Genomic DNA, 18184 nt, shown 5'->3' with positions numbered 1-18184 from the left:
ACCCCGCCGCCCGCGGCACCTCCTGCAAACAGCCTGCCAATAGCGACTCGCCATCAGACGCGTCCCTCCCTCCCTAGCTCGCGGCCCCGCCCTTGTCCACCCAGGGGTTGGCTCTCTCCACCGCGCTGCGTGCCGAGAGCATCGATCAGCCCTTCTAGGCGCCGCTGGGCTCCCGGCTCTCCATCTTCCCGGCCGACCCAACTCACCCGGTGCGTACCCATCGGAGGTCCACGCTGGGCAGCCCCCATTTCCAGATCCTGGAGCCTCCCAAACCTCGAGGATACGAAACCCACCTGGCCGCTAGAGGGATCCCGGGTCCCGAGCTCATAGTGGCTTAACTACCCCTGGCAAAGCAAGAAGAGGGGAAGTGAGTCAAGGGCAGTTCTTGGGCCTTAGGTTACCAGCAGTTAACCTGGACCTTTGCCCAACCCCCACACCAGCTCTTCCCAACTTGCCCTGAGGGTAAGTTTAGTCACCGGGCTCAAGGACCCTCTACCTATGTCCTGACCTTGTGGTTATGAATACTAGTCAGGTTGTGGCTCAGCAAGCGTTTTGGGAAGTGGAGCCTTGGGTACACAACCAGATGAGTCAGTTCCGAAGGGAATGGGCTTGAGCCTGGACCCTGAAGAGTGGAAGGGGCATTAGGAGCTTGTGTTGCCTCCTACTCCACTCCAAGCAAACCTGGGGATCCAGAGAGGACACAGACTCCCTACGCCAAGAATCTGGGACAAACAATGTGGACGAAAACTGGACAGCAGCTTGGATATCAACACCCATGCCTCATTCTGGGATAAAGAGACCAGTATGTTTGGGAATGCAAGTCATGGTCTTCCACACATCCCTTCCCTGGGGCCAGCTACACCCTGTTCATCCCTGTCTGGTCCTAGGACCTCTGTCTAACCACTTCCCTCTTCTTGGTAAGCAGCTGACCCTGTGTTAAAGCTGATCTCTATCTTGGCCTGCCCCTGGGTTCATATGCTGAAACTGAAACTTAGTCCTTTGAGTAACCTCCTCTCTTGATGTCCAAATATTCCCTACCTCAAGCCCTGCCTCCCCTTCCTTCACCTCTGGCACCAACAGAAGATCACTGAAGACTGCTCTTGAAGGCCTACTATGGGAGACCATAGAGACCCTTCTGCCAGGATTAGGGAAAGTCAGAAGCCCAGAGCCAAGAATTACATGATAGAGAGAAGGGATCAAAGGACCTGGGTAGACTTGGACTCTGGCCACACTAAACTTCTTAACAGGCCAGCAGCCTCAGGTGACCCTGGGCCCCTGGAAAGGTTGCCCTGTCCTCAGGAGATCGCTGATAACCCACTCCCACAAGCAATTCAGATATTAGGAACCATGACTATTGGATGAGGGATGGCAATGCCTGGTCAGCAATGACCCTTGCTGGCACTGTGGAGAAGGGTCAAAAGGTGAGGGTCCCCACTTTTACTCAGTGAGCCTGCCATCTACCCATTCCCCCTGTCTACAGACCTAGGGTCATCCTGGACTCTGGATGCCACCCTGCTTCTCATCCCACAAACTGGATGATCACTAAGTCTTGCCAACTCTACCCATCCCAATGCTAAACTGCCTTCATCCCCACAGTAGCCTCTTCACTGGTGTCCCAATTTATGCCCTTATTCCTGTGGGCTGCTTTCCACATGCCAGACTGACATCATTAAACATTAAGTCATTGCAAAGGCACAGTGACAAATGCCTGTAATCCTGGCTACTCAGAAGGCTGGGGCAGGAGGATGCAAAATTCAAAGCCACCTGTCTGAGGTTGTGGCTCAGTGGTAGAGCACTCGCCTTGCATGTGTGAAGCCCTGGGTTCAATCCTAAGCACCACATACAAATAAATAAATAAAGGCATCATGTCTGTTTACAACTAAAACAATATTTAAAAAAAAAATTCAAAGCCACCCTCAGTAACTTAAGGAGGCCCTAAGCAACTTAGTGAGACCTGTCTCAAAATTTTACAAAGCGGGGGCTGGGGTAGTAGCTCAGCAGTAGAGCGCTTGCCTTGCATGTGTGAGGCACTGGGTTTGATTCTCAGCACCACATAAAAATAAATAAAATAAAGATTATGGGCTGGGGTTGTGGCTCTGCGTTAGAGCACTTGCCTAGCACATGCAAGGCCCTGGGTTCAATCCTCAGCACCACATTAAAATAAAGGTATTGTGTCCAACTACAACAAATAAATAAATATGATTATGTCCATCTACAACTAAAAAAATATTTTTACAAAATTTTAAAAAGGGTTGGGGTGGGGGCTGGGGCTGTAGCTCAGTGGCAGAGCACTTGCCTAGCACATGTGAGGCACTGGGTTCAATCCTCAGCACCACATAAAAATAAACAAATAAAATAAAAGCATGCTGCCCATCTACAACTACCAAAAAAAAAAAAGAAAAATTTAAAAAAAGGGCAGAGAATGAAACTCAGTGGTAAAATGCCTCTAGGTCCAATCTCCAGTACTCCCCCCCCCCAAAAAAAAAAATTATGTCAAGTCCCGTCACTCTCCTCCTAAGCCCACCCACAGAATTCCCATGGTATGCTTTTCACTCACAGTGAATGAGGTCTGGCTGTTTCCACAACTTGCACTTTCCCTTCTCTCCAGTTGGCTTGTTTTTAGCCTTAATGGCTTTATTGCTGCCTAGAACAGGATAACCTCTGCCTAGAACAGGATATAAAGTCCCGTTCCTCAGGATTTCTGCACTTGCTACAGTGAGACTACCCTGCATTCCTCAGTTTGGGGGAGTTTACATTCAGGCCTCAGCTCATAAATGACCACTGGAATTGAAGCATCCCTCGCCTGGCTCCTATTATAGTACAATGGCTGCAAGAGCAAGCTCTTCACCTTTTTTTTTTTTTTTTTTTGTCAATGGATCTTTATTTATTTGTATGCGGTGTTGAGAATCGAACCCTGTGCCTTACATATTCCAGGCAAGTGCTCTACCACTGAGCCATGACTCCTTCACCAGTCTTTTTTCTATCATATCCTTGGTTACTAGTTACTACCTGGCACAGTTTCTGGTACACAGCAGATGATTAATACATGTTGAAGGAATGTATTCATCCTTCTCCACAACATCCCTCTTCCATGACAGGACCCCGGTGCTTGTCAGACCTGGAGGTGGAGATAAAGGACTGAATGGTGAGCAGTGCTGGATGCGAATTCTGGAAAAGATTGGGAAAGAAGGAGGGTGTGTTTGAAGAGGGGAATACATTGAGTAAAGACCAGTAGTGGGAATAAACTCAGAGACTGAAGAGCCAGGCCAGTTGTAATGTGTGAGTATACGACCTCTGCTGCTACTGTTACTGGACCTTGCATTTCCTCTCACTATCCCATGTTCCATGCGAGGGGAGCATGGAACCAGGTGGGTGCTGAGCTTGGGTCAACCAAACCCCAACCAAGGCCTCTAAACTGATTTGGTGATCACAGCTGAGCCCATTGGAGGCCAAGTGATTCTCCCTCAGCAGACCCCTATTCCTTCCTGCCAGAGCCTCCCTGAAGTAGAGGCCAAACTGATCAAATCAGTAATTCAACACAGAATCCTGGAGACAAGAGGCCCAGACCAGATCATCTAACTTGGTCTAGGCATCAAGGAAGGTTGTCCAGAGTAAGAATCATTAGAGATGGGTCTTGAAAGATAAGTAATTTCCCAGATCAATAAAGGGATATGTAGGTAGGTGACTGCTTCAGCAGCCCATGGATCCAAAGAATCACAATGTGTCTGGGGTACAGACTAGGGCAGAGTGAAATAAAGATTGAGGACCCTGAAAAGCAAGCTTTAAGACTTGGCCAATGTGCAAGGATCCAGGAACTACTAGAAGATTCTAAGCCAGACAGAAGAGGCCTAGAAAGCGGAGTCCAGGGCATCTGCATTTTAACCTCATTCCTACAGGAGCACGTTCCTGCCCTCTGATCTTCACCATTGGGTTTTGACTACAGGGTCAGCGCGCCCTCTGGTGGGAACTCAGATGCAATTCTGCAAAGATGCTGGGATGGGAACCGCGGAGGAGCCCAGAGCGCTAGCTACTCTGTTGGCCTTGGAGATCAGAACCCTTAGCAGTGGGGTTAGCTGGGAGCCGTTGGTTCACTGAGGGCCACGACAGGTATGAGACAACGACTGTGAATCCTTGCGGTGGTCTCCAGCGTCGAATCTTGTTCACAGAGGGACCTTTTCTGGGTAGGAAGGGAAAGTCCCCAGAGGATGCTTTTTCACTACTTAGGAGAAAGCTGTCACTCTCTCCTTGCAACAGCCTCACCCTGTATCTGCCCAGGCCTTCATTAACCCGCGATTGGCGCTCCCGCTGCCTTTAGGACTCCCGGCTAAGAGATTTCCAAGGGCAGCTTAGGAAAGACCTCTGGCCTTAGTTGAGCTGGGCCGTTAGGGCCTTTCTTAGCCCTCTGTCAGTACCTATTTCCCATTTATCCATTCATTCATGATTCATGAATCCTAGAAGCAGAAAGCAAGGAACAGTTTGGGGTAGGAGAATATTTCAAATTGTAGAATGGACCCCAGCTATGAAGGGAGCTACCTTAAGGGGCAGAAATGAGGAGGGAAAAGCAGGAGTGGTCTGGGAAGGAGGGTAAAGACATATAGAATATCCTACTGCAAAGGCCTTGTGGTCCTAGAAGTTTACCATTGCTGGAATATTCCAAGACAAAAGAAACAATCTCCAGGACAATTCATTCAGTCAGTGCCGGCCTCAGATGTATGTGAGGAAAAAGCCTGTGTCCTCGAGGATAGGATGTTGGGTAGGGTGGTGGGGAGACAATAAATGATTAATAAATCATATTACAAGTTGGTTATGTGAGGGGGAAGCACAAATTGCTTAATAAAAAGGGGGTGATCTAGGAGGAAGCACATGCAGATAAGGGAGCTCAGCAAAACAAGGACCCCATGTTATTTGGACGAATTTGGTTTTTCAAGAAGAGTCCAAGTGTCACGAATAGTCTTGGGGTGTAAAAAGCTGGGTGGGCGGGTGGGGGTTTGGAGGAGCCTCCCTGTACTGCCAACTTGGGACTTGGGGTTCGCTACCCGCGGAGACCCTGGGTAGTGAACATGAGCGCCTCTCTAGTGGGAATGGGTTCAGGATCACCAAGGATGCCACAACGAACTGGTCACCTCGACAGGGAGACTTTCGGAGGAGTTGGGCACGTAGTTTGGAGGTTAAACGAATGGGGTTGAAGAAGGGGCAACAGTGACAAGAGGCTCTGGGAAAGCCCGGCTGGGACGCCGGGACTGTTCAGTAGGAACCGGTGCCAGATAGGAGGCGGGGAAGGCCAGATGCAAACGCCAAGGTAGTTTTGGAAACGGATCCGGAAAGGTAGGGTTGCACAGGTAAAGGGGAGGTGGTTGGAAGGGCACAGCCCAGAGGGCGGGACTCCTGACAAAGGCGTGCTCCAGGAAGGGGGAAAAGGAGGGGCCTATCTCGCAGTTCCGTCCAGCCCCACGAATAAATATTTGAAATTCCAAACTTGGGGGTGGGGCCTGAGGAGCTACATTCTCCCCTCTCTTAGTGCATGATTCTCTATAAGTTTTTTCCCCGGGGTAGGGACACGCGGGCAGTCGCTTGGATGGGCGGTCTAGAGAAGGGTTGCTATGCACCACTGCAATCCTTGGGGAACGTTCTAGTTGTCCCAGGTCCACCTACCACTCCGTCCCGGTAGCTGGGTTCCGGCGCGAGTCACATCCGGCCCAGAAGCCTCAGTCTCTTCATTTGCCAAGTGGGGACAAGTTGTTGTGTGGCATCGCCTGGAAGGCATCCCCGCCAACCTCGTCTCCCCTCTCTTCTTGGGCTGCGTCCCTTCCCTGGGCATGAGCTGGGGATGTGCCTGGGTCTTGCGCTCTCTTTTTCACTGTCCCAGACGCAGGGACCCACTTTTCTGACAGCACGAGGAGCGGCTCCAGCTTTGGACGCGGGTTGGGTTTGGCAATTTCACGTCTCTGCTCCTTCCAGGCTGGAGCCCTATGCGCCGGATTACAAATTTCTCAGTCACCTAACGGGAGAATTTAGGAAAGTACAGGGCGGTCTGAAAACGCGCCGTCAAGTTTCACCGAGCCGCGAGGGGGCGAAAGGGACTATTTAGAATAGGATTGTTGGCCCCCAATGGACAAGGGATGGAGTCAGAAGTTCGCTTGCGCACGTACACATCACCGCTAGCTCCTACCGCCAGCACACTCATAATCTCCAAGCAATCAGACAGTCGCCCAACGAAGCGATGAAAACAGGCAGGCGCCCCTATGAGGTAGCACTGAAGCCCCAGGTCTGGACCATTCGGCTCAGCCTCGTCTAAGGTGCAGCTTTCGGGGTTTGGGGGGAAAGGGATTCCTCATATCCCAGTGTTAAGGCTGGCCCTCGCACCTATGTGGACAGATCCTTTGCTGTGATCTGGGTTGACCGCCCATAGCTCTAAGGACTCCTGATCTCTGCCGCCCTCGCCATCTCCATTCTCTAGTGATCTCTCCCGGAAGCCTCCAAGAGATACGTGGTTATTCTCACCGCCCCCTCTGACCCTTGGTGATTTCTTCCATAAACCCCGGCCGGCCGGCGTGACCCCCACAGCCCCTGGACTGCTGGTGACTTCCACAAGTCCGGCGTGACCGTCATGGACCGGAAGAGGCCTCAGGTCTTGCACTTTCTTTTGCGAAGGTCTTAAGGTCCGGGCGAAAGGAGAAAAACTGGGTTCACCACAGTTGGGCAGACCGGACCGGGAAGTAGAAGTCCGGATCCTGAGCGCGTCCCCTTGTAGGGAGTGTGAGTTCCTGCGTTCTGGGCTGAGTTCTGGCCCTCCCCCAAGACTTCAGGGGCCGCCCCGGGTCACGTGGTCCGCCAGGCCGGCAGGTAACACAGGGGGAGGGCGGAGGCCGGTAGCCGCCCCGCCCTGCGGGGCGCCGCGGGCGGATCTCGGCGCGCCCACCGCGCCAGAGGTGCCGCAGGTGCCGCCCCCAACACAAGGTGTCCCGCCCAAGCTCAACCGCGTCGGCCTTCCGACGGTGCGTGCGTGCGCCTCGTTGGTCCGCGTGTGTGTGGCCGGGCGCCCCCTTGCTTTGCGGCCATGACTCCGCCGCCGCCGCCACCGCCGCCGCCGCCGCCGCCACCCCCGCCCCTGTCGCCTGGCCCAGACCCCGCAGTAGACTCCGCAGAAGACCCCAGTTCCGGATCTGGATCACTGGTCGTGCTGTTTGGGGCCACTGCGGGTGCACTGGGGCCGGACTTGGGCTCTGATGAGACCGACTTAATCCTTATAGTATGGCAAGTGGTGGAGCCGCGGAGCCGTCAGGTAGGGTGGAAAGGAGGTGGCGAGGGGCGCCAGGAAACTTCAGGGCCCACGGAGCGCGACGGGTGATTGGACTACCCCGCCTGTCGCAGGTTGGGACGCTGCACAAGTCTTTAATTCGAGCCGAGGCAACTGCACTGAGTCCACAGTGCCGCGAGGCGAGCGGGCTGAGCGCGGACAGCCTGGCGCGGGCCGAGTCACTGGACAAGGTGCTGCAGCAGGTGAGCGCTGGAGCCGGCAAGGATGACTATACACCCGGGCCGTGGGGATGTACGAGAGAGCCGCAGGAGGCAAGGCCTGGTGCGCCGCGACCAATTGGCCCGGTGGTAGCAGAGGATCTTGTTCTTTGAAACTTTGAGCTACTCCCACGTGTACGTGTGTATGTGTTGCTGGCCATTCCCGGTGGCCTGGCCTTGCTTTTCAACCGTTTCGGGCATCCACTCCTGCTTTAGGGCGGGGGCAGGGGATGGCGGCTGCCATCGACCAGCAGGGGAGGAGGCTGAGACGTCTCTAAACCTGCCGGGTCAGGTCTTCCAGAGCAGCAGCCAGAATCGAAAGAGTCGAGGGGCCCTGATTTGGCCACAGGTCGCCAGGCTCTACGGCTCTCGTCCTCTGCCCGCCTCCCGGGTGGCTGCTGGAGCGGGGGCGTAGGGGCGGTGTCTGCCTCTGGGGCAGACGCCGCCAGGTGTAAGGTGCTCGTCCAGGCCTGTCCTGGTCGGCTGGCCAGGCGTGGGCGCTGTCCTTACCCTGTCTGGGGGCAGCCTGCCCTCTGAGTGCCTCCTGAGCCTGGCTAAAGAGGGAGGTGTTGCTGTTCTCTTTACTGCTATGCCATCCTGTGACTGACTCTTGAGTATAGAGTGTAAGTACCTTTACACGCACACTCTTTCATCTTTTTTGATGAGGAAGCACAAAGATTCTGAGTCTGTTCCCAAAAAGTTCCTGGCCTATCCCTCACCTGAGGGAGGTGCCAGGGAAAAGCTGGGTTCTTTGCTCTGCTAGCCTCAGGTTGTAAGGTGTCACAGAATTGGCAGGGGCAGGGATGGGGGTGGGATGGGGGTTTGTGAATTGGTGATTAGTGCTTATACCAGTTCTCTAGCAGGGATGGGGCCTGGGGGAGGGGCTGGGCAGCCTCCTGAGTGCACCTCCTCTGTGAGCAAACACTTGGTGCCAGCTGGTCAATAGGGTGTGGGTCAAAGCTCATGCTGCCCCTGGTGTTCAAGTGTGGAGCTCTGTCCTTGGAGTTTCTCTGTTCCTCTGGTTGGTTAGATCTGGAGGCGGGGCTGCCATTGACCATGAGCTTTCTGGCCTTCAGGCAGGCCTGGGCCTTCCCCCACCTGCCTGAGGGTGGTGCCTATTCAGAGACAGGTTTAACCTGCTTTGCTCCTCCCCTTCCCACTGCTTGTCCCACTCTACCAAGTGTTTGCTCTGGCCCCTCTCCAGACTTCTGGAGTGTGTGTGATGGGGGCTTGGGTTATGTGACTGCCCTTATTTGACCTGGAGGAGGTGACAGTGGACTGGGACAGGGACAGGGTTTTGGGGAGGGGGCTGGGACACAGAGACAGGCCTCGCAGGTGTGGCCTCCTCCTCCCTGGGCAGGGTAGGGCTGAACATCTGGCTGAACCAGCTTTGCAACCTGTGCCCTCCCTCCTCCTAGCCCTAATTCCTGCCTACTGAGCTGTGTCTGTGTATGTGTCTTAACTGAATCTCTCCTCACTCCCTTTCCCCAGTTCTTACAGCTGGTGAACAGGGATGTGGCTCTCCTGGGTGGGGGCCCTTATGTGCTCTGCACTGATGGGCAGCAGCTGTTGCGACAGGTTCTGCACCCTGAGGCCTCAAGGAAGGTATGCCACTTAAGGCACAATGTGTGGTAGGGTTCCCAAGACCCTTGTTGTCATGGGGGTGGGCAACACAACTCGGTTCCTCATTCATCCCCTCTCCTATGTGCCCCCAGAACTTGGTGCTCCCCGACACTTTCTTCTCCTTCTACGACCTCCGCAGAGAGTTCCACTTGCAGCACCCAACTGCCTGCTCTGCCAGGGACCTCACAGTGGCCACCATGGCACAGGGTATCTGTGACCCAACAGGGTTAAGGTGGAGGGACATCTACAGGCTTTTTTATGTTTCTGAGCATGTGCATGCTGCTGGTGGGTACTGTGAACATAGGCAAGTCTGCATTATCTGGAGTCCTTGAGGGTACCTATTTCTTTGTCTATGTTGGTAGACATTTGGGATGTGGGCACATCTACCTGCATCTGGGCTGGGGACACATGAACTGGGTCAAACCAATGTGGTTGAGATTTTGCATGTATCTGGAGGGGACTTGGGCCTAGGTGTGAACATGATTAGTGTTGAGTGCCCCATGGCCTCTTGTGCTGGAATTTCTTTATTGTCACTTCTCTATCCATAGATTTGGGACTAGAGACAGATGCCACAGAGGATGACTTTGGGGTCTGGGAAGTAAAGACAATGGTGGCCATCATCCTCCACCTGCTTGAAAGGCCCAGTGGTAAGGTTCCCTCATCCTGTTACTTGCTGTCAAGGTTGGTAAATGCCTATTCCTCAAAGTCCTCTTGCTCACTTGTGACCTCCTCTGAGAGAATACAAGCCCCATTGTCAGTTCCTCAGCCAGCCCCCTCAACTGTCCTCTTTTTGTAGAGCTTTGTGGGGAGACCCCCTCCACCATACTCTGCTGACCCCCATGTCATCTCTTCTCAGGTCAATTGTTTTCAAAGCCCCAGGTGGTAAAGCAGAAGTATGAGACGGGACCTTGGTGAGTATGGGAGTAGGGGTGGGGTGACAACAACTGGACACCCCTGACTTTGTGCCCTGCCCCCATAGCAGCAAGGCTGATGTGGTAGACAGTGAGACTGTGGTACGTGCCCGTGGATTGCCCTGGCAGTCATCAGACCAGGATGTGGCCCGATTCTTCAAAGGGCTCAACATTGCCAGGTAGGTGTGGCAGGATGGGAGGGCCCAGAGGGCAGGCCTACCCAGGAGGCACTAACAGTGCTGGCTCCACAGGGGTGGTGTAGCACTCTGCCTCAACGCCCAGGGCCGCAGAAATGGTGAGGCCCTCATCCGTTTTGTGGACAGCGAGCAGCGGGACCTAGCACTGCAGAGACACAAGCACCACATGGGCATCCGTTATATTGAGGTGGGGCTTTGGGCTGGGAGTGAAGCAGGGTAAAGCTGAATCAGGCTGGAGACCCATGGGCTGTTCCTTTTGTATCCACAGGTATATAAAGCAACAGGGGAGGAGTTTGTGAAGATTGCAGGGGGTAAGTGTACCCTCCCCAGGGCCTAGCTCCCCTGCTTCTTGACCTTATCCCACGTACCACTACTTCTTACCTCTCTGCTCCCCTGTATGGTTGGATGTTTGGAAGTACAAGAACGAAGATAGGTGACTCACAAGCTGACTCCTCTGCCCCCACACAGGAACATCATTAGAGGTGGCTCGTTTCCTTTCACGGGAAGACCAAGTGATTCTGAGGCTACGAGGACTGCCCTTCTCAGCTGGGCCAACAGATGTACTAGGTTTCCTGGGGCCAGAGTGCCCAGTGACTGGGGGAGCTGATGGATTGCTCTTTGTACGCCATCCTGATGGGAGACCAACTGGTGATGCCTTTGCCCTCTTTGCCTGTGAGGAGCTGGCACAGGCTGCACTGCGCAGGCACAAGGGCATGCTTGGTAAGCGATATATTGAACTCTTCAGGAGCACTGCAGCTGAAGTGCAGCAGGTGAGTACTCAGGGGTCCTCACCCCACAATGTGCTCCTTCCCGGGAATGCACCTTTACTCCTCTGTGCCCCTGCCCTACTTGGTTGATGAGCCCGTTGTCTTCCTACTAGGTTCTGAACCGCTATGCATCTAGCCCACTCCTTCCCACATTGACTGCTCCACTGCTACCCATCCCATTCCCACTGGCAGCTGGGCCTGGGAGGGATTGTGTACGCCTTCGAGGCCTACCCTACACGGCCACCATTGAAGATATTCTGAACTTTCTGGGGGAGGCAGCAGCTGACATCCGGCCCCATGGTGTGCACATGGTACTCAACCAGCAGGTGAGACTGCTGCTGGGAGGGGGGACACTTGTGTTTACAGGTAGGAAGAGTTTTAGGGGTAAGGCACTCTTGCATAAGACAGACTGCTTATAAGATGGTATGTACAGACAGACTGCTTATAAGATGGTATGTACAGGGCCGGCCATCTGGTGATGCCTTCATTCAGATGATGTCAGCAGAGCGGGCCCTAGCTGCTGCTCAGCGTTGCCACAAGAAGGTGATGAAGGAACGCTATGTAGAGGTGGTCCCCTGCTCCACAGAGGAGATGAGCCGTGTCCTGATGGGTGGCACCTTGGGCCGCAGTGGCATGTCCCCTCCACCCTGCAAACTGCCCTGTGAGTGTTCCCTAGGGCTGGAGAAAGAGGCATGTGGGGACCAGGCTGTTCTACATCCCAATTTCTATAGTTGTCCCACCCAGGGCAGTACTGGACTCCATGCAGATATATTCTCTACTTGCCTCTAGGCCTCTCACCACCCACCTACGCCACCTTCCAGGCCACCCCAACCCTTATTCCCACGGAGACAGCAGCTCTGTATCCCTCTTCAGCATTGCTCCCAGCTGCTAGGGTGCCTGCTGCCCCTACCCCTGTTGCCTACTACCCAGGGCCAGCCACTCAACTCTACATGAACTACACAGCCTACTATCCCAGGTATGCTGCTGCCAGAATCCCACAGACCATCTACTTGTCCTGGTTTGGGGAAGGATTGTGATCCCTTTCTGGCCCAGATAACCCAAGGTCTGTTGAAGACTGGACTTTACTCTGAGATGACAAAGGAGTAAAAGGTATGGGCTGGCTGATGCCATCTGTAAAATAGATGGGAGATGATACTGTAGAGCCAATGGTTTTATTTTGTATTACCAGGGATTGAACCCAGGGGTGCTTTACCATTGGGCTACATTCCCCAGCCCTTTTTATTTTGAGACATCTTGCTAAATTGCTGAGGCTAGCCTCAAACTTGCAATCTCCCTGCCTCAGTCTTCCAAGTTGCTGGGATTACAGGCATGTGACACTTAAAGCCCCTGAAGAAGGAAGAACTGAACTAAGTACAAAGCACAAACACCTGTCTTTCCCACCCTAGCCCTCCAGTCTCTCCAACCACTGTGGGCTACCTCACCACACCCCCTGCTGCCCTGGCTTCTACTTCCACCTCAGTATTGTCCCAGCCAGGAGCCCTGGTGCGCATGCAGGGTGTCCCATACACAACTGGTATGAAGGATCTGCTCAGTGTCTTCCAGGCCTACCAGGTGAGGTTGTATGGCTTGAGGAATTTGGGGCCTGGCTGAGTCTGGAGATCCCTACCCTAAATCTGTGTTCTTCCTTCAGCTAGCCCCTGATGACTACGCCACTCTGATGCCTGTTGGTGATCCACCTCGCCCTGTATTACAAGCCCCCAAGGAGTGGGTGTGCTTGTAGATGAGAAAGCCAGGAAATAAGCTGATATCTACTCTCAGCTAACATGCCTCTCCTGTCCAAGAGCACTCTCAATCCACTGGCTTCTTTCTGGCTTGTCAAAGCTCTCAGAAGGCACATAGAGACGACCAAGCCCAGTTCCACCCTTACTTCTCTGCCTGTTCACCCCAAAGACGATGGCTATCTTGCAACCAGGGCTTGGGGTATGGAGACCTGGAGGGATGGTGAGCATCTTGAATGGCACCTGGAGATCGGAGAGCATTTGGTCTATTCTGCTTTGGACTATGTCCTCAGATATCATGGGGCTCACAGGCACACTGCAGGCTTGCTTTTCTTTTTAAAATGTAAACCCTGGTTCCCTCAATGTGTGACTCCTGGGAGAATCAAAGGGTCCATCCATCTGAGCCTTTAAATAGAGGTCCCAGTGCTCTATAATCCCTGTTATTCCTGTGGCAGGTAGAGAGGTGCAGAGAAATAGCTCCTGACCTCAGGACACTTAAACCTCAGAGACAACATTGTGCCAGGGATGTCTCCACACAAGGTTAATAGCCAGCTGGGCACAAATATCAGATGGCAAAACCACAAACTCTTACGTGCTGCAGCATCCTTTGACAACACTAGGGGGCAGAGGGCCCCCACACAAAAACTCAGGCTTAAATTTTAAAGGGGACTCTGAACTTTCCCATACCCAGCAAACATCATGGAATGTCCTTTGCACCCATTAAAGGGTGCAGAACTGAAGCCTCAAAAGGAATTTAGAATTCTCTTTGTAAAAATCAGCGAAAGTTGCTAACCAAGTGGACTTTCTAAAAGTCACAGTGCCCTTAATTTTGGCCTCAGTGAAGAGTTCCAACCAGCCTCAAGCGGAGAAAAACTCAAGACAGATTTTCAAAGAGACTTTTGATCTGTCACCATTTATTATTTTAGCACTACAACTAAGGAGAAGCCTGAAATGTTGGCTTTTCTTCCCTTTGTATTTGTGTTAAGGAGCACTGCACTCCTATAAAACGTTTTAAAATATAAACTGTACAAGAAAACACGATCTCAAGTGCTGTAAACATAACTGAGAACAAGTTTCTTTACTGAACATCCATTTTATGAAATACAGGGTTCCAATCTAGGCCTTAAAGATGACCAAGATCTTTTCTGAATGTCACACACAGGGCTTCACTGCCAGGCCAAATAAAGGTCTGGTGACAGTAGCTGGCCCTGGTGGGGTTGGACCTGGGGCGGCAGCAGCACCACATGTGAACCTAAAGACACTTGTTCTTTTTAAAGCTGTTTTCAGCCATGTTTCTCTGTGCATCTCTAGTAAGCAGAAGGCTGCTTGTTTCATTCTTCAATCCAAGATCTAGCACAAGTTTAAGAGGGAAGGGGGACATACTATCACATGTCCAGTTGCTTAGTGCTGCCATTAGAAGTTAGTTTGCATAGTCCAATGGATGTGTGCTTTAACACCACTATGTTGCACAAAAATTTGTCTTTATCTACAGTGCCAAAAAATATTGTTGACTCTTACATGAAAGCTCTTACAAAGCTAATATAAAACTGCTTACATAGTATACAAAGCTCTATTTTAAAATTTAACTTTTATTTTAAATAGGAAAGCATTTCTAATGCTACAGGCATCAAGGTATTTAAAAGGCATCAAAAATTTGGTGCATAGCAATTCTGGATCATAGAGGCTTTTCTTCTTGAGTGCAGCAAAGCAACCCGCAAAAGGGTCTTGCAAGGACCCCCATGAGGCAGCTACCCTGGGGCAAGAGGGTACAGCAAGTCTGGCCATGTCTCTGAAATTTCACCTGAGAGGCCAACCCCCTTTCCCTCCAAAGGAAGTGAAGAGCTTCCAACCACAGGCCCTAAAGCAAATCTCACTATACCCATGCTGACACAAAATTTACTTTCAAATAAAATTTGAAAACACCCAGCTCCCAGAGAGGCTAGAGTGATTTGCTAAAGGATTAGACGCTGTTTCTCTAACTAGTTTTAAGGGAGAAACCCATAATGTTTAAACAACAACAAAAGACCATACTTTCTCATTTTAGGTCAGTAGCTCCTACCCTGCAGGTGGCAGGCAACAAGCCAGCCCCTTGCTCAGGTCTGACTTAGCCTCAGAAGAGTCCTGGCATCTATGACCTACAATCCGCTGGATTAACAACATTAATAATAACTTCAAACTGCCCAGTACACTGTCTTACATGTAGGCACTCAAAAAATTTGCTTCCTGAATAAATGAAAGTACATTATTTAATTTAAAAACATAATGAAAATTTCAAGGGCTCTGAAATAGGCCCAGAAACAATTAGTGAATCCCACTGGAGGGAGGGATATGAAGTGGGGTTTGAAAAAAGTACCCACCTTGGGTACCTCCTTTGGTAGACAGCAGGCTGGAGTTTGTGCTAGCCCCTGCTTTGGATGCCAGTCTCACCAGCAACAGCACCAGGGCGTCTTTGGTTTGGAGGGTCAGTTCTATGATGCCATCTCATTTTTTGGATGTACCTCAAAGCCTTTTAGAAAAAAAGGCTGGGTTTAGGTTTTAGGTCACCCACACAGGACAGGTTAGGCTAAAGTCATTTTAGGCTGTAGACAGAATGGAGGACAAACCTATACTAGTGAGAATCTTAAAGCCTTTCCATATAGAGTCCTGCATTTTCTTTGTTCATCCTGATGCATAGGTCAGTTATGCTCAGCTCCTGACATAGCTTGCCTGGGCTCTAGAAAAGAAAACTGCAAAGCCGTCTGAACCATCAGGAGGAGACTTGCTTCAATGGTGACAAGAACAAACTAAAAGCAGAAGCTCCCACTTGGAAAAGGTTTTGGGGCCAGGAAACACAAATGGGAAGAGCACTCTTACTGACTCCTAGTTTTTAGAATGTCAGGAACTGAAAATTACCTAGCTAATACTTCACCTTTCAGAGTCACCTGTAAGTAGCCATCTTACCCATGGTCCTGAGGGGAAAAAGCAGTTTCAACATGGAGTCAGCATGGAGAGACTGCAGGAAGATTACCTATAAAGTTACAAAAAGGCTATGCTCTGGAATGTCTTTATATTCCAACACTTCAATGATGGAATGGTCTCATTTTTCTAATAGTTTACTTTTATAAAGAGTATGAGCTACATTTGGCTTTATTTCCTATGAATCTATGAAAGGCTTCAGGACACATGCCAAATTTCTGAGGCATTGGTATGGGCTTAGGATAATTTTTTGTTGTTGTTGCTTATTTGCCTCTGGAAGGTTTTATCAAAAGTTCCTATTTTTAAAAATATCATCAAAACTAAGGGGGCCTTCAAATGACCAGGAAAACAGTACAAATTACCAATCCTAGTTACACAACAAGATCACCTGCAAAAGCAGCATCTCTGAAATGGAGAGCCTGCTGCATTCACACTCAAAGCACCCATCATATAAAAAGTATCCTATTTAAATATAAAAAAATGCAAAGCTCTCTTCCCCACAGTTCAAATATAACCTATACTGCTCCTGTTCTTTTACAAAATCTATCCAAGGCCTGAGGTGGAAGAATGCTGCTTTTCCCCACAGTGGTGAATCCAACTCCTGGCACCAGTCCTGAAGGCCAAAAAGTTGGAAACCCAAGGTCCAAGAGAGTAACGTGCTGAGAAGTTGGTGGATACCAGGCTGCAGTGAGAACTGTTAGAGCCCATCAGATCTTCCTAAATCCAGGGACTCAGGATCGAGGATGGGAGTGACTCTGCTCGCCTCTGAGCCTTGGGAAACAGAAATCTGGGACATGTCTCTCCCAATTATCTCGTTTACTGAAAAAGAAGAAAAGAAAAAGTGATGAGTGACCTCCAAGTGACGCCACAGGCTTTACACTAAGTTCTCCCTCAACTATTTCATTTCTAAGGCTTTCAGTAAAGGTTAAAGGAAATGCTTGAAAGCCTGCTCCTGAGCTGAGTGAATGAAAGACCAAAAAATAATTTCCCAAGTGGCTTCAGATTCCTTCTCTCCCTCTCAGTTCTGTTTGGAATGGGAAAGGGAATGGCTAAGAAAATCTTTTTATCAAATCTCCAAAGTCTCGGGCTCTACAGGAAAGGCTATGTTATAAAAAATATGAAATAAGTGTTCACCTTAATCTAACTTTTTTCTAACTTGAATTCCTTTGGGAAAAGTTTTCCTTTTCTGATTCCCACAGTTCCAATATATGAAGTGAATGAAAACGAATGCTTTGGCCAAAGTAAAACCACAAAGATGTGGGGGTTATTTTTGTTATCCTATCTAATACAAATACCTTTTTTATTATGTGGGACATCCGTACTTGTTTGTGGTCCTTTCTGATTGTAGGCTTTTGTTTTCTTTTTATGGTACTGGGGGATTGAACCCAGGGGCACTTAACAACTGAGTCATATCCTCCATATCCTCAATCAACCCTTTTTAAATTTTGAGACAGGGTCTTGCTAAGTTGCTTAGGGCCTCACTAAGTTGCTGTGGTTGGCTTTGACCTTGCAATCCTCCTGTCTCAGCCTTTCAAGCCACTGGAATTATAGGCATGTGCCACTGCCATGCAGGCTCTTGTTTTCCATCAGTTTCTTTGATGTGCCAAGTACCTCAGGAAGCACAGTGCTCCATGAGGCCCGATGCAAAGAATTTACATCTTAACCAATAAAAAAGGGAAAGAAAATCCCAAATCCCCTAAACAAGCCAGGTATATGGTGGTACATGCCTATAATCTCAGCAACCGGTGAGGCCAAGACAGGAGGATCTCAAGTTTAAGACCAGCCTCAACAATTTAGCAAAACCCTCAGAAAATTAGAGAGACCTTATCTCAATATAAAAAATGACAAAGGACTTGGTATATACTCGGTGATAAAGTATTCCTGGGTTCAATGCCTAGTTTTAAATTAAAAAAAAAAAAAAAAAAACCTAAATCTCCTAAATAATAAATTTTAGTTCTCTGTCTTATTTCATGCTATTCAACTAAAAATTCTATACTAATTCCATTCCTAGGCATATACTCAAGAGAACTAAAATTAGATATCTACATAATCTTCATAGCAACCCTTTAAGTGAACTACTATTCCCCTTTATTGATGAATTAAATAAGGCTATAACAGTTCACATAATTTGTCTTAAGGTTACATGCTTAGTGAATAGTGCAATTTATCTTAAAAAAAAAAAAACTAACATGCTCTTGGAAGTCAAAAGCATAGTAAGGCAGGAAAATGATTTAAATTAAAAAAAAAAAATGACCTGGGCAAATGTGGTTACACTAGAGAGCAAGTATGATAGTTAAGAAGAAATCCATGGGCAAAGGGCTATAATGTACTGTCAAAGCAAGAAGAAATTTAGACACAGTCATATTAGACCTCAAAATGTGGGAGAAGTTTTGCACTAAAAAATTTTATTCCACTGAAAAGCAGAAGGCTGAAACTAATAAGTCAGAGTAGGTTTGTGCTCTAATAAGAAAATACCT

At 49.9% G+C, this 18184-nt stretch overlaps 2 protein-coding genes across 4 annotated transcripts in view; one reads left to right on the top strand and one right to left on the bottom strand.

Moving 5' to 3' along the window:
* The first annotated feature begins 7057 nt into the window (after positions 1-7057).
* On the top strand, positions 7058-14211 carry Esrp2 (epithelial splicing regulatory protein 2). Of its 2 annotated transcripts, none has more exons than XM_026404487.2 (15): positions 7058-7282; positions 7372-7500; positions 9007-9120; positions 9231-9345; positions 9687-9785; positions 9995-10049; positions 10121-10228; positions 10301-10433; positions 10515-10557; positions 10715-11016; positions 11127-11339; positions 11476-11674; positions 11803-11989; positions 12420-12585; positions 12665-14211. In XM_026404487.2, exons 1-15 carry the CDS (start codon positions 7058-7060, stop codon positions 12752-12754), a joined length of 2178 nt encoding a protein of 725 aa, XP_026260272.1. In that variant the 3' UTR covers positions 12755-14211. The 2 variants fall into 2 exon arrangements, with proteins under 2 accessions (XP_026260272.1, XP_026260271.1); XM_026404486.2 differs by having other exon boundaries at positions 10118-10228.
* Positions 14212-15268: 1057 nt separating this feature from the next.
* Nfatc3 (nuclear factor of activated T cells 3) overlaps positions 15269-18184 on the bottom strand; it is a 97683-nt gene continuing 94767 nt past the window's right edge. Inside the window, exon 10 of one of the 2 annotated variants that reach the window (XM_026404483.2) lies at positions 15269-16526. In XM_026404483.2, coding sequence (XP_026260268.1) covers positions 16405-16526 — 122 coding nt within the window. In that variant the 3' untranslated portion in view covers positions 15269-16404. The remainder of the gene's footprint in view (positions 16527-18184) is intronic. The other variant, XM_026404485.2, reaches the window with a different exon arrangement.

The sequence above is a fragment of the Urocitellus parryii genome, chromosome 15 (assembly GCF_045843805.1).
Source record: "Urocitellus parryii isolate mUroPar1 chromosome 15, mUroPar1.hap1, whole genome shotgun sequence".
Lineage (NCBI taxonomy): Eukaryota > Metazoa > Chordata > Mammalia > Rodentia > Sciuridae > Urocitellus > Urocitellus parryii.
This window is presented reverse-complemented; position numbering and strand designations above follow the sequence as displayed.

Excerpts from the sequence above, each read along its gene's own strand:
- Esrp2 (XM_026404486.2), top strand. The coding sequence starts at position 7,058 with ATGACTCCGCCGCCGCCGCCACCGCCGCCGCCGCCGCCGCCACCCCCG. Across the intron at positions 9,346-9,686 it reads AGTGGCCACCATGGCACAGG|ATTTGGGACTAGAGACAGAT; the intron begins GTATCTGTGACC and ends CTCTATCCATAG. Across the intron at positions 12,586-12,664 it reads GTGTCTTCCAGGCCTACCAG|CTAGCCCCTGATGACTACGC; the intron begins GTGAGGTTGTAT and ends TTCTTCCTTCAG.